General features: G+C 39.8%; 1 protein-coding gene and 1 long non-coding RNA gene across 7 annotated transcripts in view; one reads left to right on the top strand and one right to left on the bottom strand.

The window, feature by feature from the left end:
* On the bottom strand, positions 1-7,960 carry LOC106028963 (uncharacterized). Its single transcript, XR_010049334.1, has 4 exons — positions 7,821-7,960; positions 4,238-5,298; positions 3,230-3,322; positions 1-151 (listed from the first exon to the last, which is right to left on the bottom strand). It is a non-coding gene; the product is annotated as an uncharacterized LOC106028963 (long non-coding RNA).
* Atp23 (ATP23 metallopeptidase and ATP synthase assembly factor homolog) overlaps positions 7,868-24,731 on the top strand; it is a 24,119-nt gene continuing 7,255 nt past the window's right edge. The window contains exons 1-5 of one of the 6 annotated variants that reach the window (XM_013159521.3): positions 7,920-8,060; positions 8,683-8,786; positions 10,989-11,034; positions 11,333-11,414; positions 17,521-17,658. In XM_013159521.3, coding sequence (XP_013014975.1) covers positions 8,723-8,786; positions 10,989-11,034; positions 11,333-11,414; positions 17,521-17,658 — 330 coding nt within the window. In that variant the 5' untranslated portion in view covers positions 7,920-8,060; positions 8,683-8,722. Of the gene's footprint in view, positions 8,061-8,682; positions 8,787-10,489; positions 10,617-10,988; positions 11,035-11,332; positions 11,415-17,520; positions 17,659-24,731 lie in introns of those variants that run through there. The other 5 variants (XM_023567679.2, XM_063255045.1, XM_003476121.4 and 2 more) reach the window with 5 other exon arrangements.

A 24,731-nucleotide genomic window follows, 5' to 3' on the forward strand; every position in this document is an offset into this window, starting at 1 on the left:
TAGAGATTGAAAAGGCAAATAAGCAAATTTTAATGTACGAATGCAGTCTAAATGTAAAACAATTCAAAAGACAACTAGGAGAACTGAGGCAGGAGATTCAGGCGTGACAGGCTGGCTGGAAAACATGTGTAACTTGTCAGTCATGAAGAACCTGAAAGAAGACCAAACAACACAATGTAACCTATCAATTACAAAGAGCCTGAATAGAGAGACTGGGTAATCAGGTGTGACTTAGCAATCACAACTGAGATCGATGCACAGAGCATCTTTGGAGGGACCAGATCTGAGAAAACATAGAAGGCAGCAGCCATTGACTTTGAGGTCCTTTTGGGGTCTTCTCACCACTGCAATCTTCTTATTCTGCTGTCCTCCTGTTTCTGCAGTGGTTGCAGGACGTGTCTCTTGCTACTTTCTGTTCTTTTTTATTTTTTATTTTTGTCTTTTTCCTTTTTATCGGTACCAGGGATCGAAATCATGACTGCCTGCTTGCAAGGCAGGCGCTGATGCTGCTGAGCTAAATCCCCAGCCCCTAACTTTCTGTTCTTTATTCTTTCTTTTTCTTCTTTTACTTTAAGTAAAAGTTGTGTTTACCTGTTCATTGGTTGTCCCAGCCAATTCTTTTGGAGGGACAGATAGAACTTGGAACCAGTGGATACTGTGCCACCCAACAACAGAATGAGAACACAGACTAGATACAATTAATTTTATTAGGGAATTAAGATTTTCAAGGAATGATAATGGTACAGAGATTGTATTCAGAAGGCATCCTTATTTTTTTTTAGGAGTATAGATATATGCTTAAAATATTGGGGTTGAGGAGGCAGTGGGCAGGAATGTGGATGAAAAATCCACTTTCTGAGTTGAAGCTATGTCAGAGGATATGGTACTTCACATAACTTTCTCCCATGGTATAAGCTTGAATTTCCATTTCACTATTAACATTTTGATAAATATTACTTCTGTGTGCAGTACACCCCCACAAAGTGGTGATTTGGAGTTCAAGGCCTCAGCTGTTTGTAGATTGTCCCTTAGAACCTATCTCATAATTGTTCACAGCAAACCCTGCATTTTTGTAGAAACTGAAAATATCCTGCAATTTTTTTTAATTGTAAGGTTTTGCTTTAGTTGCTAGGTATTTCAAAGCTCAATTTGTGGCACCCCTCTGGCAATTACATGGGAACTCTTGGCATGCATTTTTAGGTGTATTAATATACCTCTGGCTTTGTTTTGTTTTCTAATTATCTGTTGTCTGGGCTTTCTCTTTGAATCATTTTCTGCTATTATAGTATATATCTTTTTCTAAGCACTTGCAATCTTTCGTGAAAGATGTGGGATATAAGTAAGATATATATATATATATATATATATATATATATATATATATGTATTTTTTTTTGGTTGGAATTTTGAGACAGACATGGTTTCTCTTTGTAGTCCAGGTTGGCCTCCAAATTGTGGTGATCCTCCTGCCTCCGATTTCTGCGTACTGGCTAAAAACTCATTTTAAAAAATAGTTAAAAAAAAAAAAAAAGGGGCTGGGGATTTAGCTCAGCAGCATAAGCGCCTGCCTTGCAAGCAAGCAGTCGTGAGTTCGATCCCTGGTACCGATAAAAAGGAAAAAGACAAAAAAAAAAAAAAGTTCTTTTTTATTTGTTAAAGTTGCTTATTTCCTTTCATTTCTTGCTTCATGGAGAGCTTATTGTCTACTTCAAGGCAGGGCTCATTTCCATAGCTTTCTGCCCCACTTATAACCTTATCTACATCTTTATTTTTTTTCATTTTCTTAAAAATTTTTAAATTTTTTATCGGTACCAGGGATCGAACTCATGACTGCCTGCTTGCAAGACAGGTGCTTATGTTGCTGAGCTAAATCCCCAGCACCTACATCTTTAAAATAACATTTTATTTTCCTTATAAAATATATTTATCACATAGAATATAGGTAAAATGCAGAATAGTTAAAAAACAGATATCATGTTCTAAAAACCAGTCTGCCCACTGCCTTTATAACCCATTGTTCTGTCTTATCAGTGTATTCGTTACTGTTTCCTCATCTTTAGTTTTCTATGCAATCATGTCAGAAGACCCAAGTGTCCCACGGATTGTATACACAGGGCAATCAGTAAGACTGCTCCAGTGCATTCCTACCTAGAAAAATTGAGACCACTTTTTTTTAACCTGTAGATGATGTTATTCTTCACCCTCATTCCCCTCCCCTCTGTCGGCCTTCTTCTCTTCATTTACAAAAGCTTTGTTTCCACTTCCCCCCTTCTATTCCTATTTGAACATTTTCTTCCTCCTTTCCAGTATCTATCATTCATTTTGGTCCTTATTGACTCTTTGGGTTTCTCACACAGCAATAACAATGCAATACTTAAATGTGTGTCCAATTTATTTCATTTAAGATTATGGTCTCAAGGTGTACCCATCTTCTAAAAATGTCTCAAGTTTATCTCTCTTTATGGCAGAATAGTAGTTCATTGTATATAAAAACCACATTTTCTTTATCCATCCATCTGCTGATGGGAATCTGGGATGTTAGATTGTAGTACTATAAACAATAAGCATTTTATGGATGAAACTCATCCGGTCCTGCTTTGGAGCTCCTGTACATACCTTACTGTTTGCCTGCCGAGTGGGTGAATGCACAAATGGGCTCCTATTTTCCCAGGCACAACTACTGTGAGCCATACCTGGGTTCCATACAGCAAATTAGGTGTTTGTGGAACAGAAAAATGGTCTGGTTGTATTTTACCCACCGTGATGCTCAGGAATACATATGCAAAAAGTTACACGGAACATTATGTAGGTAAAAATCTTGATTTGACACATTTGCACAGGTGTATGTACCTTACTGTTCATTATACCAAGTGGGTGAACACAAAGATTGCTTCCTGTATCCCTGAGGTGCAGCGACTGAGATGCACAGTCAGCTACCGTTATGTTAAAGTACATAATTTCATTAGAAGAGTGTGGAATGGGCTATTGTAATGCACGATAATGCCCCAAGTACTTAAAAGTCTACATCTACTTTGACATTATTTTTTCCAATTCTATCTCCAATTTAAGGTAATTTATCTACCTGATCTATGGATCCTCTCTCTTCTTGTTCCCTTAGGTAGTCAGTTATCCTATTTTATTTTATTTTTTTAGCAGTATCTTTAATCTCTTCCTCACTACTGCCATGCAAGATAGCAATTCTGGCGATGTGAGCAGTAAAATAACTTACCAAAAGCAGAGTAAAAATAAAGCCAAGAGTTTACTTAGATCAGGATACAATGTCACGAGGGGTTGTGGGCAAGTTTCCAAGGTAGCAATTGTGCTGTGAGGGGGAGAAGATGAGGTCTTTATAAGAAATTGAAGAAGTGGGAAAGGGTCTGAGTCAGCAAATTAGATATCTTAGAACTGCATTTTCTAGGGACATCTTCTTCCTTGCTAATGTTTCAGGAAAACCTGCACTGTATCTAAAGTTGTACATCAATAGAGCAATTTGACAGGGTCATTTATTTTCTCCTCACAGTGCATTACCTTCTGACTGCTTAGTATTTGCTGAGCAGGATTGCTTTAATAGGGAATTTTGCTGCTGAGGGTTTTAATTCTTTTGTTGCCAATGGATAACAATCACAAGTAAAATATTTTTTCTGTTGTACTAATAAACATTAAGCTATTCTTCCATAAAGAAAGCTTCCAACTTCTTCACCTGCCATTCTCCTCTGGCACTGAACTTTTTTTTTTTTTTTTTTTTTTTTTTTTGTCTTTTTCCTTTTTATTGGTACCAAGGATTGAACTCACGACTGCCTACTTACAAGGCAGGTGCTTATGCTGCTGAGCTAAATCCCCAGCCCCAGCACTGAACTTTCTTCTTTACTTTACAACCACACTTCTGGAAGGACTGTCTTGACATGCTGCATCCAAACCCACTGCAAACAGATTTACATTAAAGCCCCAATGCCTTTTTGTTGCTATGGTATTAGTATCAAAATTATGGCATATATATATATATATATATATATATATATATGAAAAAAAGGTCTTTTATGTAGGAAAAAAGTTTTCCTTAACTTGAATATGTAAACAATATTTATGCAGAGAAAAAAACTGATGTGTGGCAGATGCAAAATTAAAGTTATTTCTGAGTAGCTGGATGACTTTTTCTTCGTTTTTAAAATTTCCACGATTAAAAATGATTCACTTACTTTTATATTAGAACACATTAATTCAAAAAATTTCAACTTACTTTTTTTTGTCTTTTTTGACAGGCTTCCACTATTCAGTTCAGACTGGCCTTGAACTTACTCTGTAGCTGAGGCTGGCCTCAAATTTGCACTGATTCTCCTGTCTTCAGCCTCCCTAGTGCTAGTATTATAGATGTGCATCACCATTCACGGCTACACTTTCCAGAAGGTGGTAGAAAGCTAGAGAAGCAACAGTGAGGTGCCACTGGGTTGCACTTTAAGATCCAGGAACAAGGGCGCGAGACCCAGATTCCCATGTTCACTGCTCCAGCTACGGAGCACGCCTGCAAAACTTCCTGATAGAACGATCTTCTTTTAGAAGAGCCTTTATGATCTTTTCGAGTACCCCCAAAGCTTTGCGAGCATCTTCACCTTTCGGGCTAAAGACTCCAAACTGCCAATAACCTGTATTCGCTTCCATTGCCGTGGTAACAGCCACAGCGTCAACTAGGCTTCCGTAACTGTTCCCAGAATGCTGCGCGCCTTCACTCACTCACTTCCGAGGTCCGACTACTTCCGTAGACAGGGTTCAGCTGGTCTGCCCAGGGTGCTGGCAGGCTGTTAGCACGTACAGACTAGAGATTATATTTTGAAGAGGTCATTAAGGCTATTTTTTCCCCCTCAGCATTGAACGCGATTAGAAGGCTAAGGAAAGGTTGTATTCTCACGGAATTTTTGTTGATCCTAAATGGATGAGACGTTATTTTTTTAATCGGTACCGGGGATCACACTCACGACCATGCGCTTCCAAGGCTGGCGCTTATGCCGCTGAGCTAAATCCCCAGCCCCTGATGAGACGTTATTAAAAACAAAAAACAAAGGTGGTGTATGTTTTAAGTAGCTTGGGTTGGCCATTCCACAATGTATATATATATATATTTTAAAACACATTGCACACCATTCATACTTTATTTGTAAAAAATAAGATAGTATTTATTTTTTTGTCTTTTTGAGACAGGGTTTCACTATGCAGTTTAGACTGCCTTTGAACTCATTTTGTAGCACAGAGTGGTCTTGAACTGCCAGAGATCCTCCATGCCTCCTGCATGTCCACGACGCCCTGCTAAAAAGTTAAAAAGTTGAGCCTTGGGTGGTGGCATAGGGTTGTAATCCCAGCACTCTGGGGGCTGAGGCAGTAGGACTTGATCTTGAACTATATAGCCAGATCCTGTCTCAAACAACAAAAGTTAAAAAGCTAGTGTACACCCCTGTAATCCTAGCACCTGGGAGATTGAGGCTGCAAATTCAAGGCCAGCCTGAAATACATAGTGAGATCCTGCCTCAAAACAAACATCAAAAAATCTGAAGGGTGGTAAACCTTAATATGTAACTTCATTTGTTATTGAAATAATTTAAATACCTTTAACCTATTGCCTATAAAAAGTAATTATTTTTGTTTTACAAAATGAAGGCAAGCTGGGGCCGGGGATTTAGCTCAGCAGCATAAGCGCCTGCTTGGCAAGCCCAAGGTTGCGAGTTTGATCCTCTATAGCAAAAAAAACCAAACAGCACAAAATGAAGGCAAGCAAAAACCAAAACAACACAAACCCCCCAAATCCCATCCCCTCAGAGACAACCATGGTGAACACTTTTCTGGAATCTTTGAAATTCTTTATATGCATAAAAAATAAAAATTCAAAAAACCAGCGAAACAGTATATACTGTTTTGTAACTTGAAAAACTTTAAATAAGCATATTTTATTAAAAGGTAATATGGTTACATGTATTCCATTATATCTCTTATTGGACATTTAAACTATTTCTGTCCTTTTTGCTCTTAATTAGTGCTACAGTGGAGAAATGAAAAGCCTAACAGATAGACCTGCCCATGTTCTCATTTGTCTGTAATGATTATTTCTGTGTTAAAGTCCTTTGTATCTGTATTTCCTATTTCTTCCCAATGCATTTGCATTCCACCTTATTGTTCCAGTATATGTGGATAAAATTACACATATAGTAATGAAAAGCCCACTCAATTTTTTTAAAGTTATAAAGGTAACACATGCTTATTGTAGAACATTATGAAAAATTGGAAGAATATAAGAATTCCCAATGCTTATATGATCATAGATATTTTGGTATATATTTTCTCTCTCCCTTTAACAGTGAGTGTTGAAAAAATGTGTGCTAATTTGGCAGGGAAATAAATACTGCAGCTTGTAATTTGCACATTTTTGCTTATTCAGGTGGTGGAGTAATGTTTCAAATAGTATTTCGAATGTTTACAGGCTATATAGTCTATTTTAGACCTTACCTTTGCTAGTTTTCCTGCAGTATTCCAAACCGATCATTATGAATTGTAATGGCTTAGTGTAGGTTGTAATTCTTTCAATTATGTTGAAAGCTGGTTGTGTAGCCCTGGATAAATTATTTAATTTTGCTGAACCCACTTTTCTTAGGGATAATTAGGGACAATACTACTTGTTTTGCAGGGTTGTAATAAAGATTAGAAATAGTGTATCTAAGGTGAATTCAATAAACTACTTTTTCTGACTTACAGCTTTAGAGTCTGTGTGCATATGTGTTTGTATGTTTGTATTTCAAGTGAATGAATAATCTTAGCATCCCATTCAATTTAGATATTTACTGAAGACCTACGTCATAAACTACTGTTCACAATTTTCAAGGCGATATTATTGAAGTATATTTCCTATGTAAGCCATTGGTTCAGTTAAGTGAGCTCAAAGCCCCCGCCTCCCGCCCATGTGCTGGGCCTGGCATGTTAGACAAGTACTCTGTTACCAAACTACACCCTCCGCCCAGTTTCAGAGAAGCTCATTTGTATTTCCTCATTCTTCACCCTGGCCCATAGTAGGTGCTGGATAAATGTGTGAACTCTGTTGAATAATTTACCGAGGAAAGAAAAATAGATAAAACTTGGCAGACTGGAATAAAAGCAATAGCAACAGAAATGTTCAGACTTTGGGAGACCAAGAGATCTGGTAATGCCCCAGTCTGAGGGTCTAAGGAAAAGGGCTTAAAAACAAAAGTAACAGTAAGAGTCAAGTTTTGGAGGTCGAAATAAAGAGTGCGTTTTGTTATCAGAGTTACTTGGGGTGACAAGGGTATGGTGGATAAACTGGTTCTGATGAGCTGGAAAAAAGTATCATGGTAGGGTTCCACATTCTGAAGATTTTGACTCTTTGTAGTTCTCGAACTTTGCTGAAAAATACCCCTTTCAGTATGGTATAGCGCATCATTGGGTAAAATGGGTCTGAGGGACGGCAGTGGGCTAGAGATGCAGGAGGGGGAAGGAGCAGGGGAGCGGAGACGAATCTTTTATCAGGTCAGCAGGCTGCAGAAAACTGTGGGGCGACGCTTACGTGAACTGGCCATCATACCCAGCTGCAGCAGCAGAGCTCGTGGATCCTCTCGCGTGCTAGGGTCTCAGCGTAGCCCCGCCCACAACAGCCCAGCGCCCCACCCCCGCCCGAAGCCCCTCCCATTTGTCCACTGGCCACGCCCCCTCCGCGTACAGAGCCGCGCGTTCTGAGGCCCTGCTACCCTAACTCCTCCGGCCAGCTGTGTCGGGGCCGGCGCTGCGAGGGAGGCCCCGGGCGGTGAGGTTGGCTGGAGCAAGGTTACCTTTCGTGCCCCAGTCCCCGCCGCTCGAGCTCCAAGGAAGCCGCGGCATGGCGGGCGCTGGGGACGAGCGCGGGCCAGGCCCCGCGGCGGGAGGGCAGCAGCAGCGGCAGCGGCGGCTCGGCGCGTGCCAGGTCTGCCCCGAGCAGCTGGCCGAAGGGAGGCCCCAGCAAGGGCTCTTTTCTAGCTTCCTGAGTCACAACCAGAAGTGCCAGCTCATGCTCCTGAAGACGCTGGAGACAAGTAGGAGCCCTGACCTGGCGCCCGGGGTCGGCGGGGTGTGTCTGAGACCCGGCTAGGGAGGAAGGGCCCGAGTTCCGCTCCGCCGGAGCGCTGGTTCAGCCCACGTGCTGCATGGGCGGGGTTCCGGGCTCCCCCACGTAGAGGCTGCCTTTGCATCTGGGAGATTGAGGTGGGGGCCTGCGCCTCAGTTTCCTCACTGAAGGAGGCGCTGACGCCTTTTAGCAGTCCTTTCGCTATGAATGAATGAATACGGGTCGGGGTCGGAGTTTGAACTTACGGGCCATACTCAGTGATTTCTTGAATATCTGGTGCAGCACACGGATACGTGAGGGTCTGGCTTTTGAAGAGCCCCTTTAATCAGGTGTAGCTACTGCGGGCATTGCAAAAACATTTTTGCGGAGTTTCCCTTTCGATAGAAGGATTTTTTTTTTTTTTTTCGATAGAACTTCTTGTTCTGATGCGTGGGTGAGTTACTGAGTGTAAAAGAAACCTAAGTGTATTTTTTTGGGAAAGAGTTAAAAGCTTGATCATATTCTCAGAGTCCCACAACGTCAAAAGGGTAAGAATCGTTGCTGTGTGTTAAATAAGATCATACTACCCAATGATCAATTTTTTTTTTCAGTCCGGGGGACATTGTGCTAGAGATTTAACTTTTGTGGCCCATGCTGACCTTGAACTCTGCAGAGATCCTCTTGCCTCAGCCTCTTGTGTGTCGGGGGATTTCAGGTGTGTGCCACCACGTCTGGCAACATAGACTTGGCAGATCTACTTCTGATATAGTTAGGAAATTAAAGTTTTAATTTTTTTACTTGTCTTAAAGCAAGGTTACTATTTCAGAAGCAGACTGGTGATAGTTCCAAAATGAACCAAAGATTTTCCAAGCTTCTTGGGATTACTTGCATATGAGAAAATCACCACAGATGGGAGGAGGAAGGAGGAGAGAAGTAAGGATGTATTTGCTTTACAAATATGCATTGAACGCCCCTTTGTTAGTGGCAGAGGGAGATACAAAGCTGAGAAAGTCCCTACCTTTAAAAAGTTTCAAAGTGGGGGCTGGGGATTTAGCTCAGCGGCATAAGCACCTGCCTTGCAAGCCGGCAGTTGTGAGTTCGATCCCCGGTACCGATAAAAAAAGAAAAAGACAAAAAAAAAAAAAAAAGTATCAAAGTGAATATAGTGAAAAGAACATGGGCAGTGGAATAAGAACTGGGTTCAAATTCAGATTCTTCTCCTTAGTAGGTATGGAAGAGCAACTTAACCTCTCTGAGCTTGTCTGTATTTATCTGTAAAAAAAAGGGTGAGGGAAGAGGGATAAGAATATCTCTTTTGGGGTTGTGAGGAATAGATTTGGTGAAATGAAAGTGCCAGCATATGAGGAGCAGGCTGAGGGCTAGCTGATCATATGGTGGAAGAACAGGGTGGAAGAGGACAAGCTGAGGTAGGATATAAGGAGGGTAGGTGTTGAGCATGATCCCAGGAGCAGTCAGCTGGCCTCAGACTTAAAGAGGAAAGCTTGAGTGACAATGCATTTAGTATGATTTCTGTCACCTACTGTATACTTAGTTGATAATAGTATTAGAAGTAATTATTCTGTTAATACTTTTAAAAGAGAGCAGTTCAGTAAATCAGTAACTGATACCAAACTTTTGTTTTGTTCTTTTTCATTTTTTTGAGAAAGGATCTTGCTATGTAGTTCAGGCTGACCTTGAGCTCAGTGTAGCCGAGGCTGGCCCTGCCTCGTAGGTGTTAGGATTACAGGCATGTGCCACGACACCCACCTTACCTAACCGTATTTACTCACCAATTTGTGCTTTGAGCATTTTTTTTTTCTTTTTTCCAGTATTGGGGATCGAACTCATGACCACCTGCTTGCAAGGCAGGTGCTTATGCTGCTGAGCTAAATCCCCAGCCCCCACTTTGAGCATTTTTAAAATCTCTGTTTCTTTTTCTGTTTTTTTGGGGTTCTGGTTTGTGTATACTCTGGGATAAGATGACTGTGGGTAAAGTTGATATCAGAGGCACCTGTGCCCACTGTACTTTGCTATAGCCATCTCAGGCTCATGGGGTTTTAGAAGACATGAACATCCCGTCCTCTCTGCCTCCATGCTGGGAAACCTTTGTGCCTTCACTGACCAGATGTCTTTGGACCTCTCCTGAAACAGCTTACCTGTTCACTGAGGCTCCCTGAATCTATTCATTTCTGATAGCTTTAATTGCTGAAAAAATGCTTTCTTATGGGTTGCAATCTGTCACATGTTAATTTCTACTCTTGTCTGTGTTCTGCCCTCTGAAGCAATACTGATTGACTCTGACCTTAGATGGCACTCTTTTAATACCTGAACCTACTATGATTCTAGTTAAGTATTCTCTTTTTGAAATCCCCAAATCCTTTCTGGCTTCTTACTGAGCATAGTTTCACACTGTTCTAGTTGCCTTATGCTGTGAAGAACTTCAGTTGCAAGTCCCTTCTGCAGTTTATATGCCGAATGAGACCCAGTGTTAGTGTGATGTGACCAGCATGGCGAACAGTTCAGCTATGACCTTCCTCAGATCTGGGTACTGTGCCCTCCCACACTCTGCCTTTAAAAATTTTTTCTGAATGTGCCTAATCTTGTATTCCTCCAGTCTGAAGGTGTACACTGTAATACAAAATATTTGGTTATTTAACTAAAAATGACCTTTGACACTATTCAAAATGCCTAGTGGTTCCATCTTGGTATTCATATTAGTGTTATATTTCATTAGAGACTTGCTTTGATGTTAATTTAAACGTGTTATATCCACTTTTTCCATTTTTTCAATTTTAAGATAGTATTACTTGTGATTTGTGAGTTACTTTTTGATAATGTTTTATACTTCTATTTGGATAATTTAATTGTTGCTAATTTTTCCAATTAGCATGCTGAATTGACTCAATATCTTTTTTAGATCCCTATGTCAAACTTCTGCTTGATGCTATGAAGCACTCAGGTTGGTAAGTAAATTGTCTAAAGATGCTTTTCTATATTCTGGCTGCCAAAACCAAAAAGCTACAATGTGTTCTGCATCATTTGTTCAAAGGGTTTCTGTAATCATATTATACATAAAATCTGCACTAGCATGAATTTTGCAGACATGTTTTGCCCATGAGAAACCCTTGAGTCCTGAGGTCGCTTTCCTAGGGTTTCATATGTGTTAGTGGTGGGTGGGATCTACTGTATGGTGAAAGGGCTCCCTGACTGTATGCACAGTCCTTCTGGACATTGTATGTTTTATCTATTCTTACCTTTTAGTGCTGTTAACAAAGAAAGACACTTTTCATGTGAAGATTGTAGTGGAAATGTCAGTGGAGGTTTTGATGCTTCGTCCTGTCAGGTAGGCTTTTCTGCCAGTTGTCTTCCTTTTTATCCTGTCTCCTAACCCTTGCTGAGCACCTTCCATATGCTGGGCATCCTGTTTGATAGACTTTGTGTATGACTCAGAAACAATGAATTAGTCATGATCCTTACACTTAAGGAGTTCATTCTACGGAGATAAGACATGAAACGCAGTCTTTTTTTTGGCACCAGTGATCAAACTCACAATCTTGCGCTTACCAGGCAGGTGCTTTATGCCACTGAGCTAAATTCTTTGCCCGTGAACACAGTCTTAGACTCTGAGGTGGGTTAAACTATTTCAGATAGAGTTGGTGTATTAGTCACTTTTTCTTTGATATGACAATACATGGGATAATCAATTTATAATGAAGAAAGGTTTGTTTTGGGTCAAGTTTCAATCCACTTGTGAGTGCTTGGTCTCACTGCCTTCGTGGTCTGTGGTGAGGCAGGACACCATGGTGGGAGTGCAAGGGAGACACTTGCCGCCTGGTGGCTAGGAAGTGAAAAAGAGAAGAAGGTTAGGGCTCCAATATTGCCTTCAAAAGCATGCTCTGCCAGTGACCTTACTTCCTAAAGATTCCCAATGCCAGTGGAGCTACAGATTGGGGATCAGGCCTTCCACATACTGAACTTTGGGGGACATTCAAGACCCAAACTAAAAGGACTAGAGATAGAGCTCAGTGGCACAGTGCCTACCTGGCAAGTATGATGTTCAGAGTTCAATTCCTGGTACCCACAAAAAAAAAAAAGACTCAAACTAAAGTACTTGGTTACCACAGTGGAACGTGATGTGAAATGAGACAGCACTTGTTTGAAAGATGCCACAGATTCATGTAGAGGATATAAACCCTCCTTACGGGTAGAGAAGACAAAGGTTGTTGCCCAAGGTGGCGGTGGCTTGAGCAGGAGCAGCATGCTGGAAACCAATAAGATATGTTAGGGACTAGCATATTGTCTAGTTAACTGGAGGGCAGGTGCACATGGAAGGTTAGGAGAACAAGACTGGGAAGAAGAAGCAGATGGTGGAGGGCTTTTAATAGTGCTAAGGGAATGGATTAAACCTTTATGTGGTGAGAAGTGATACTACCAGTGAAAATTTTTGGTTAAGGGGAGTGAGGTTTCTCATCTGTAAAATATGGGTAACAACTGTATCTAATAGAATGATTATGAGAATGAAATGAAATGTCTTTTGTAAAGTTGCTTATCATGGCCTGTCATGAAATTGATAATTTTATTAATTTTTAGGCCTTGGAAAATTTTTTTTTAATTTTAAAGAGACGAAAATAACAATAAAACAGCATTTCAAACCAGGCTATTAGGACAGTAACAGTAATTAATAAATTTCATATTGTGATCTTCATAGTAGTTATGAGATACAGGTAAGAAATGCTGTGTAAACAGTATTTGCTCAAGTCTTTTCAATGAACTAAGAGAAACTAGTTGTGTAATCTATCTTAATTATCTTGTGTGTGTATATGTATTTATATATATTATTTTTTATTTTTTTTTCCTCCCTCTTGGAAGGTTTGGACAGGATTTTAGAAGTGACAGGTTATGTCACATGATGATGGTGGATGAAAGTAAATATTCCCAATTTGAATATACCATTCGCATTTAACACATTTAGCTATTTCCTCCTAGGGAATTTCATATGTATTTCAGTGATTTATACATAATTTGTAGTAATCATAGGAAAAATCAATATAGCATGGGTGAGAAGTCTGGGTTTTGGAATTAGATAGACTTGAGTTCAAATCCTAGTTTCTCTGCTTATTTGCTATGGGGCTTGGGCAAATAATTTTTCTAATCTTAGTTTCTTTGTGTGTAAATTGATAATCACAATACTGACATCTCAAAATGACTGTTGGTAAGTTTACCTGCTGTCTTGCCCCTGGGATTAAACAGAGTGAACATTTTGAATTTTCCTTTTTTTTTTTTTTGTTTTTTTTTTTTTTTGTTTTTATCGGTACCAGGGATCGAACTCAGGACTGCCTGCTTGCAAGGCAGGTGCTTATGCCGCTGAGCTAAATCCCCAGCCCCTTGAATTTTCCTTTTAACTGTCAGGAATGTTGAACAGTTGCACATTCTCATCTTTTATTTTGAATTAAAGATTTTATGATGAAGTCTCTTATTCTACAGAAGAGTAAAAACCCTATTTGTACACTTTGAGTAATAAAGGAAACAGTGGTGTGACTGCCACCTAGATTTGAGAAGTAGAACATTGCCAGGACTTCAGAATCTTGTGGGCTTCTCTTGAAATACATCTCTCTCCTTCCTTATTCTAACCTCTGTGGAAAGCATTCTCTACTTTCTGAATGGTTGGCCGTGCATATAGACACTCTAGTAATGCATCATTTAGGTCTTGTTTTTGTGCTTTATATATGTAATAATTTATAGTTTTATGAAAACAATAGAGATAGTTCCCCATAAATTATATTTTTATCCAACATGATTTGTAAAATTCTGTTTTTGCATGTATGTCTCTTGGTTAGTTTCTCTGTTGTATAATATTCTAGTGTGTGTTCATATTATAGTTTATCCAATGTAATATTATTTTCAACTTCATTACAAATACTGTTGTTATGAGTTACTTATTTATTTTGAGGCAGGATCTCACTGTGTAGTTCAGGGTGGCCATGAACCCACTATGCAGCCCAGGCTGGCCTTGAACTCATGGAGATTCTCCTTCCTTAGCTTCCCAAGTGCTGGGATTATGGGGGTGTGCTATCATACCTGGTGCTGTGAATGTTCTTGACTGTGTCCTGGTGTGTGTTTGCCGGGCTTTCCCCACCTCATAGATTGTGCACATTTGTTTGCTGGTAATGCCAAACACTCTCTCCCATGGTTTCCGGACATGACACTTTTCTGGCTGCCCCTTTTTTAGCTTACTTTCCTTTCCCAACCGTCTAGTGTTGAAGTCCCTTAATCTTTGGTGTTAGGTCCTTCTTTTTTCTTACTTTACAGTCTGCTTTGGTGCCTCCTTAATTTTTATAAGGTGAAACTTTTTTGAACTCCACACCTTCATATCCAAGTGCCCACTTAACACCTTTTCTTGGTTTTAAAAACCACGGACCTGACTGTCTAAGCCCAGATTCATGATTTCTGCCCCTCACCACGTGGTCTTTATTTTGCATATTTCAGTGGATCTGTTACTCAGGTCCAACCTGTTACTCAGGCCAGAAACTTATGGATACTTCGAATTCCCTTCTCATTTTCTGTCCATCACCACATTTCCACACTTCATCTCCTGAATTCCTCTTTCAGCTCCCGCCATTCTGGCTCAAGTACCTCACCTTCTGTCTCATGCCTAGAACACTTCATTAGCCTTCTGTGTTAATGTTAGCTAGTTTCTGTGCAACCAGTTTTGGTCTCCTGATTATTCTTCCGACTGTAGCTGAAAGGGTAAAAACAGCACAGAGGCACTCCCTGCCTCAGCCCTGCCTCGCAGTACGTTCCCATTGCTGTCAGGGTGAAGGCAAGGCCTGTGGTGAGCTGGGCCCTGCTGACCTTGTCAGTCCTAGCTCGCATCTACTACGCAAACTCTGAGCTTCAGCACTTGGCCCTGGTTTCAGCCTCTTAAAGGTTCTATTCTTTTGACTCTCTTCTTTCCTTTATATATAAGGATGAGCCGCTTTGCCATTGCTGGGACAAAATACCTGACACCTGCAATTTAAAGATTAAGAGGTTTGAGTTTTGTTGGATCATTGAACAAAACTGTTTGCAGTCTCACTGTTTGAAAGTCCCCTCTATATGCTTTAATTTTGTAACTTGAACAACTGTTTCTAAGATGGCAATATGTAATTAACTAGTGATTTCCTACTGTTTATTTTTCTGAAATTCTGTATAACTTGTACCCTTTTTCTGTTTTTTTTTTCTCCTTAAATAAAATAAAATAAAAAAAAAAGATTAAGAGGTTTGTTTTGACTCATGGTTTTAGTCTGTGATCATTGGACTCCAGGGTAGAAACAGGGTGGTAGAGGACCATGACAGAGGGAAAAGGGTTTAACCCCTGGCAGCCGGGAAGCAGAGAGAGAAGGGAGGAGCCAGAGAGAGAACCCACCTTCCTGAGGCAGGCTCCCAGTGATCGGCTGTTCTGACCAGCCCACCTCTGAACGTAAAGCTTTTGGGGCACAGAGAAGATCTAAACCATAACATTGTTGTCTCTGTCTTGGACCCCCTTCTCCTTCTCTCCTCACATTTAACTCCCATCTAGCTGCTGGAGCTCAATGTAAAATTCTTACCACGAAGAAGCCTTTCCTGCCCTCCACACCAGGTCAGGCATTCCCATTGTCTGTGCTCAGGGCCGCCTGCCATTTTCTTCACCTCTAGCTGTCACTGCATGTATTTAAATATTTTTGGTAAACATTTGCCTAATTTCTGTTTCTGTTAGATTATAAATCTATTGGTTGGTCTTAATAAGTAATAAATATGAGTTGAGTAAGTTAATGTTGAATAAGTGAATAGAGAATATCTAGTACGTCTCTCAGCATCCAGCACCTGGTAAATACACAGTAAATGGCAGCTGTCCTTACTGGGATTCCTCACATCTTTCATATTCTTATAGGGTCCTGCTCAGTGTGTTGCTGGCTGTTTGCATTTCTTTCTGAGGATTTTTCCTGCCCTTTCCCCCCCCTGGTCTAGTAGAATAAGGACAGTGATGGTCTTTCATTGCTTACTCAGAGACGTATTGAGAAGTATTTGAAATAGTCTCACTTAATTCTCAGTTCTATGAGGTGGGTACTGTTAATTATTTCCTTTTATAGTTTAAGGAAACTGAACCAGGAGGAGGTTAAGAAAGTTGCCTGTGGTTACCAAGTGGTTTAGTCACTTCCCTCTTTGCTAGGACAAAATAACTAGTATCCACAATTTAAAGGAGAAATTTATTTTGGCTCACAGTTTGTAGAGGTTTCAGTCCAGCCTGTCTCCAGGGCAGGATGGTTAGAGAGCAAATCAGGGAGACAGAGAGGGAGGGAGATAACCCATTGCAGGCCACACCCTCAGTGACCACCTCTTCTGATCAGCTCCCACCGCATAACAGCAGGTCAACTGTAAGTCCCCATAATCTAATCACCTTCCAAAAGTCCACCATTGAGCACATGAGGCTTGGGGATGCAGGGGGAGGGAGGGGGGGGGCGGGGGGGGCATCTAGATACACACCGTAATACCAAGTTAGCAAGGGCTGGAGCTGGAATTTCAATCTGTCTGCTTCATTTCAAGACCTACTCTTGTCATTTTAATAATGTATAGTCCAAGACAGACTGGTGCCTTCAGATCAATGAGAATGGTATGTGAATAAATGTCCTTAACCTTGTGCCATGTGGCCTAGGGGGAAGAGAAGGAGAAGGTGGTCATTGGGAAGACTAATGGAGCATTTGCATGATATAGGACCTCCAGATATGATATAAGGGAAATATTTTTTAACTCCAAACCTGTTAGATGTCCAATACACAGAGTTCGTGTTCCCCAAAATTGAAAAATGAATTTTAAGGAACAGTGGAGGTTGAGAGTAGGGAATATTTAAATATTGGGTGGTGGAAGATACAGCAGGAGGGACCCTGAGAGGATTGCCAAGGACCTCATTTTCGGGAAAGTTTTATAGAGCATAACCACATGGATATGATGTGGGTTACAGCTATGATTAATCAATAAGATTATAAATATAGTTGCTTAGGTAATAGTGATCCAGTTGGGAAGTATGTCATGTAGCAAGTGCACATGGAAAGAACAAAGCACTTTTCAGGAAGCGATGAATCCGACGGTCGTGGTCACTCACTAAGGTGACTGATGTCTGTAGACTTCATTAGACCAGGAGGTACCACTTAACCAGGCCTGGTTATTCTGTTTTTATCTTCAAGCCTGGCCTCCAGCAGATGATCCTGCTGCCACAGTTGTGATGATTTTGTCTTGATGGCCTCAAGAGTCCAGCCATGTCTGACTATCTGTAGTATTTCTATCTCAGTGGTCTAAAATAGGCAGAGGTGGGCCCGATGGAGAAAGGGTAGAGGTATCCTAAACAGAGGAACTTGTGGGAGAGAAGGTGGGATCTATAAAATAAAAGCAGATTTTAGAAATAACTATACTTTTCTTAATTTGGTGTTTTGTAGATTGTTTTGTGCCAGAATAATATCCGTAATCAGGCCCATATGAACCGAGTGGTCACCCACGAGCTCATTCATGCATTTGATCATTGTCGTGCTCATGTTAACTGGTTCACCAATGTCAGACATTTGGCGTGCTCAGAGGTGAGTTTTATTGTAGAAGACACTTACTTTTTCCCACAATACTCTGTGTATTCAAGTTTAATTATTCAAATATATTTCTTTGCTACTTACTGTATTATCTTAGCCTTGATTTTCTGTTTTTATCTACTATTGAATATAATTTTTGAGATACAGCTAGAGAAATTTTAAGTATATATTGATTGATTGATGGGTGGATGGATGGGTTGGTTTTTTGAAAAAGGGTCTCACTTTGTAGTCTAGGCTGGCCTCGAACTTGCCATCTTCCTCCCTTAATCTCAGAGTGCTGGGATTACAGGCAGGTGCCACCATGCCGAGCATTAAGTATATTTTTAGAATTGTCTTATATAATCTTAAAGGCCTAATAGTACTGAAGACTAATTTTAATTGTAATAACTTTTTGTTATGAAATGTTATATAATATTAAAAAATAATAATTAACACTAGGGCTCTGTGCCGAACATTATTCTCTCTCTATTGTTTCTTACTTAATTTTTATAACAACCTATCAAGAAAGATACTTATTATTATCCTTGCTTTATACATGTGGAAGATTCCATAGTCAGTAAACGGCAGAGGTAGGGTTACAACCAGTGTTCTTAGGAAACCTGAAGTTCTTTCATCTTTGATGTTATGCCCCCTTATTTTCTTACTCTGTAACTTATTTTCTTTGAACTTTTCTGTGTCAGGAGTATTGAACATTGTTGCACATTCTTGTCTTTTATTTTAAATTAAAAATTTTATTATTTTTGTTAAATTATAGTTTATTGTTAATAGTCTGCTGTGTTGCCTTCCATAGGTAAGTCTCTGCTTGTCTTGGAGTAAAAGGTTTAGTTTCAAAAATGTGGCATAAAAATAATTTATTATTAAGCATTTTGGATTGCTTTCTGAAGTATGCACATATATGCTCCTAGACAGACATATGTATTTCATATTTGCATTTCAGTAGTTTAGTGCATTATGATGAGCAGTTTAAAAAATAATTTATTTTTATTTAAAAAAATTTTTTTTTTGACTTTTTGAGATAGGGTCTCATTATGCAGTTCAGGCTGGTCTTGAGCACACTTTGTAGCCCAGGCTGGTCTGGAACTTGCAGTGATCCTCCTGTCTAAGCCTCCTGAGTGCTGGGATAACAGGCATGTACCACCATGTCCCTCATAAAAAAATAATTTAAATCTCATGCTTATACTCTGTAAATTAGATTATTTTCTCTTTCCTTTGATTAACAAGTAACCCTGCTACATCTAATTATAATTCCTATTATTCAGAAAGTAGACTAAAACTTGAGTTATTAATTAACTCAATACTAGCACAAAACTTGGTGTTATGAGAATTTACTGCCTGTTAGCAAGTTAAATTGTGTTAAGTACCTTGAAGGCTCAGAACAAGGCCATGTTATTGTAAAAATACCAAGAAGTGGGTCATTCTCTTTGCAGTGAATTAGCAGACATGTGGCCAGAGTCATGCAGTCTATGTATGTAGTTCCAAGACTTTATGTGTTAAAATATAGTACATTAGAAAATACGTCCTAACTTCAGTCTGTCATGCACACATGACCAGTTTAGAATGTTGTTCTTTGTGCTTTGTATCATTTCATTTCCTATAGGAAGGCCAAAGTCCTGAAAGAGAGCCATGACCCAGGTTTGAGGGAAAATCCAACAAAGTTTCAGAGATTTGGACTAGGACTGGAATTCATTTGCTCTTAGATATGGATATATTCAGATTTTTTTCGCTACTAGGGATTGAACCCAGGACCTTTGCACTGAGGTACATCTTTGCCCTTTCTATTTTTAAATTTTGAGACAGGGCCTTAGTAAATTGTCCAGTCTGGGCTCAAACTTACTGTCCTCCTGTTTTAGCTTCCCAGAGTGCCAGGATTACATATCTATAGCACCATGCCTGGATGTATTCAGTTTTGAGCTCACATTCAAGCTCAGTTTGTAGTTCTTTGAAATAATCCTTTCTTGAAGTTCTTTTGGTAATTTCCAGAAGTATTTGTATCTTGTAGAGATTATGGACTTTAACATTGACTTTAACAGGTGCAATTCTGAGTCTTGGCTCTGGCTCTGGACAAATTAGTTCTATCAGGTTATAGGGTAAAGTTTAGAAAATTCTGTCTAGAATATATATAGAACTCAAGATAATCAGACCCCTCAAATTTATTTATTTTTCTTTTTTCTGTTTTAAAGAGGAAAAAAAACACAAAATTTGAAAATGTGATAGAGGGTAATGATGTCATATACATTTGTGTATGGTCATCTTCAAATCAGTTACTCAGAGCACAAGACATCTGCATTTAATTGTCTGAACAATACTAGCACAAACCTTTCTCTTCAATGAACTCAAAGAAATCAGTAGTATCACTATCTTAACTATCTTTTAGAACATATGTAAGAAACTATATATATAAGAAACTGTATTATAGTTTTATATATATACATATGTAGTTTCTTTCAGCGTCTCACACTAGTGAGACAGTATGTTTACACATGCATATCTGATTTATTTCACTTATGAGTGTGGTCTCAAATTGCATCCATTTACCTATAGAAGTCTCCAATTTATCCTTATTTATGGCCGATTACTACTCCATTGTATAAAAATACCGCATCTTTTTTTATCCATTCCTCAGTCGATGGGCATTTAGGTTGTTTGTAAAATCTAGCTGTTACAAATTGCGCTGCTAGTCCTGTAAGAGCAGGGCGCGGTGGCAACTGCAGCCGCACATTCCCCTCTCGGACGGGATTGGTGAAAGGTGCCTGGCCGGAGTGACGGTGCTGGCGGACTCCCTAGGCTGGCCTAACCCAGATCCCAGAGCCTGACGGTGGCCCGGAGGAGCGACCGACTCCCGCGTAGGCTGCCTCCTCCGCAACTCCCTGGGGCGCAGCGGTGGGCGGGAACAACTAGCCAGCGCAATTTGATCAGGCTGTGGCTGACAGGCAGGGAAGCCGGACCTCCTGTGTAAGATTGCATTTTATAAGGAACAGAAAATATGGGGAAGGGAAGCAACAAAAAAGGCTCCTCGGCCCCCAATCCTGAGAATCAGGCAATAGTGGACACTGCACCAATATACATTAAGCGCCATTTAGAGAGCCTCATAGACCAATTCAGAAATGAAGTTATCAATGACCTGAAGCTAGAAGTATGCAGAATAGTTAGAGAAATGCTAAACACCACCCAGGAAAAAGCAGATGGTGGAATGGAAGAACAGAAAAAGAGGGGAGAATTGCTTGATGGAGAAAACAGAGAAAGCATTGAGTATGTGAAGCAGGTGCAAAGGGACTATCAAGAAATTAAGAAGTCTACCCAAGACTGGCATAACAGCTTGAAAGAAACTAAGGACAGACTATCTGAATTGGAGGGCAGACTTGAAACATGGGAGAATGAAATGAAAAACTTCTTAAAAATAACAAAGAAACACACAGCAATAATACAAAGACAAGAAGATGATAAGAGGAGCCATAACTTAAGGATTAAGAACATAAAAGAAGAAGTAGGGACACAAACAAGTGAACTACAAAAGCTACTCACAGAAATAATCCAGGAGAATTTTCCTAATTTAGCAAAAGGTAAAGATACTCAAATGTATGAGGCATACAAGACCCCAGCTACCTACAACCCTAACAGAGAAACACCCAGGCATATAATAATAAAAATTCCAGAAATTCAATACAAGAACAGAATATTAAAAGCTATAAGAGACAAGAAACAGATCACTTACAAGGGAATACCCATCAGAATTACAGCAGATTTCTCTTCACAAACCATCAAATCATGAAGAGCATGGGGAGAAATAATTCAAGCTTTGAAAGATAATAATCTCCAGCCAAGACTGAGATATCCTGCACAACTGTCCCTGGAAATTGATGGAAAAACGAGGTGCTTCCAGGATAAAGAGGAACTGGGGGAATTTGCAACCACCAATTCAACCCTACAGAAAGTATTGCAGGATATTCTAAAAAAAGAAAAATACAAAGAACCCAGTAATAGGGGCGGGGAGGCCACAACGAATGGAGCAGAGAACAAAATGAAGAAGACAAACTGACAGCTACTGACAGAAAAAGAGCTCAACAGAAATGAGACAGAGAAGATTGGATGATAGGAACAGCTTTTTTTTGGAGAAAATGACATCTTAATAGGTAATGCTGATTTAGTGCCATCTTGTTTTGAAGTCTCATCTAGCTTTTGTTCTTCTGTCTCCAATGGTCTAAACAGGTTGTATCTTATTGGATTTTGTTATGTACGATAGTATAAGAAAAAACCTTTTAAAGACAAGGAGATTATACAGAGACCATTGTTCATTTTCTGTTAGTCGATTCTAAATACTCTATAATGCTGTCATTCTCTTAAATGGATTTACATTGTTTTGATATACTTAATGCTACAGTATATGAAGTTGTACTCAAGGACTTCAGGGAGGGAGTCAATATGGTAACTATTTTTGGGTCAGGATTATCTGGTGGTGAAACACTATTCTGCTTAAATGGTTATGTTTTGATCTACCCTGTTTCGCTGTTATGCCCTCTTTTTTCTCAATCTCCACTCCATTATTTACTTTTTTATTTTTATCCATTTAATTAAAGGGAAAAATATAGCAGGATATAATATAGTAACCCACTTTGACTTTCTATTATCTCGATTTGAAGCCCTGTATTACTCTCACCATCTTGTTTTTGACTGAGGTTCCTCTATTCTGTTTTGCTGGATAGTATCAGGTTCGAAAGTTTAGGCATCAGCTGAGAAGATAATGAGATTCATTATAACGCCCATTCTCGTTGACTTTTATCTACTTTTGAAGACCTACAATATCTCCAATGTTTTGGTTTTGTCGGTTTTATTCTTTACGGTTTAGTTCAATTGTATTACAACTAATGATATAGGCAATTCTATTAGAAATAGCGGGAGGCATTATGGTAACCATTGTTGATCACCTTGTATTATGTTTTTTTTTTTTTTTTTTTTTTGTCTTTTTCGTTTTTATCGGTACCAGGGATCGAACTCACGACTGCCTGCTTTCAAGGCAGGCGCTTATGCCGCTGAGCTAAATCCCCAGCCCGTATTATGTTTTTATATTATCTATTATGTCCACCCTTTTGACTTGACCGATTCCGTTCTGATATGTCACATTTGGTTTTACTCTCTTCCAAAAAAGCAATAAGAACCGTGGGAGCAATGAAACCCAAAATGTATAATAGACACTGTACAAAAGAGAGGAAAAGAAAGTGCTCTAAACTATATAACTGCATGTATATTTAAATGTATAAGATAGAAAATGATATCACAGAGTTTTATTGGATCATTGAACAGAACTGTCTGCAGTATCATTGTTGGAATGTCCACTCTACAAGCTTTAATTTTGTGACGTGAACAATTATTTCTAAGATGGCAATATGTAATCCATTAACTAGTGATTTCCTACTGCGCATTTTTTTATTCTGTAAATCTGTATAACTTGTACCCCTTCACTGTTTTTCTTTCTTTCTTTTCTTTTCTCCTTAAATAAAAATTAAAAAAAAAAAAAAAAAACAAATTGTGCTGCTAATTATTGGACTTTGTGGAAAGACAGGAAAGTGAGACTTGAGCAGGAGCTGCAGGAGGACTCGTGCCTTTCCTCAGGGCTTGAAACTGTACTAACCAACGGGAGGCTGGATGAACAGCATAAGGCCTTGCCTGTTGTGAATGCCTTGAAGAGCGAGCAGGGGATACAGCTAAAGAAGTACCTAGCTCAAGCATGGATAAGGGCCATGGCTGCCATTCCCACATCTCACAGCCACATTAAGAATTTGGCCATGGAAGCAGAAATCCTCACCGAGAGGAGAAGCACTGTGCTCCAGCCTGAAGCTTGCCCCCAGGAGGAGCACTCATGGGGTCTCTGCAACTCAGCTGGACCCCAGAGCCTCCTTCTCAGGCCTGTACTCCAGCTAACCTGGAGAAGCAACTGATGGTTTCTTTTTCTGGGGATCCCCAAGGGCCCTCTTCCCTGCATAGCGTATGCCCAAGTCTGATCTTCCCGCTCTGTGCCACTCCTGATCCTCTTGTACTGCAATCACAGGTGTCCAGTGCCTGCGACCAGGCTTGGGTTTCTGATACCTTAGAGTGGGAGGGGAAGCTGGAGGCTGCTGAGGCTCTGGTGGCTCTGGGGAAGTCTTCTTGGGCCCCTCCTGAAGCCGTCCCTCTGCGCCAGCCCCGCAGCCCATTCCCGCTGGAAAGGAGGACTCCAGCTTCCCAGCCCCTTGCCATGACTCAGGATAGCCAGCTGCATTTCACTGCCTATTGGACATCTGGGGTGCATCTTCTTGACATAAAAGCCCAGAAGAAGAGGCCTCACTAGAGCACTGCCTTTTTGGGATGCTGCTTCTGAATGTGCAGAATGGTTAATGTTCAAAATGCTTAACATGTTTTTTAAGCCTTCAGATGTTTTATAAGTTTTGAACCCTTTTTATGATATGGGGCAATTCTTTGGCGAGGTTGAGTATTTCTGTTCATTCCTTAATTTTTTAGATGCTGGGGCCTTTTATATGTCTTAGAAAAGGCAGGGTTGTGCAATCTAAGATAATTAGTTTCTCAATGGAATTCTGAGAGTTTTTGTTTGTCCTGTGATTTTGCACATATGTGCACACTCATGTATGTATCTTTGTGTGCATGTGGAAGCATGAGGATGCTTTCACTTTGTGCCTGTGTTTGTGAACAAATAATAAACTGCTTTCATTGCAAACAAAACAAATTGTGCTTATAAACATTCGTGCACATATGTCAGTGTGGTATGGTGTTTTTAATTCTTCTGGGAAGATAACCAGAAGGGGAATAGTTGGGTCAAAATGGGACCTCCACTTCTAGTACTTTGAGGAATCTCCACCTTGATTTCTACAGTGATTGTATCGGTCTGCATTCTCACCAACAGTGGAGAAGGGTTCCTTTTTCCCCATAGTCCCTCCAGCATTTGTTATTGATTTCTTTCTTTTTTTTTTAAATTTTATTTAAGGAGAAAAAAGAAAAAAAAAAAACAGAAAAAGGTACAAGTTATACAGAATTTCAAAAAAAATAAACAGTAGGAAATCACTAGTTAATTACATATT

The sequence above is a fragment of the Cavia porcellus genome, unplaced genomic scaffold (assembly GCF_034190915.1).
Source record: "Cavia porcellus strain 051 isolate PalLab524CR breed Dunkin Hartley unplaced genomic scaffold, mCavPor4.1 scaffold_8, whole genome shotgun sequence".
Classification (NCBI taxonomy): Eukaryota; Metazoa; Chordata; class Mammalia; order Rodentia; family Caviidae; genus Cavia; species Cavia porcellus.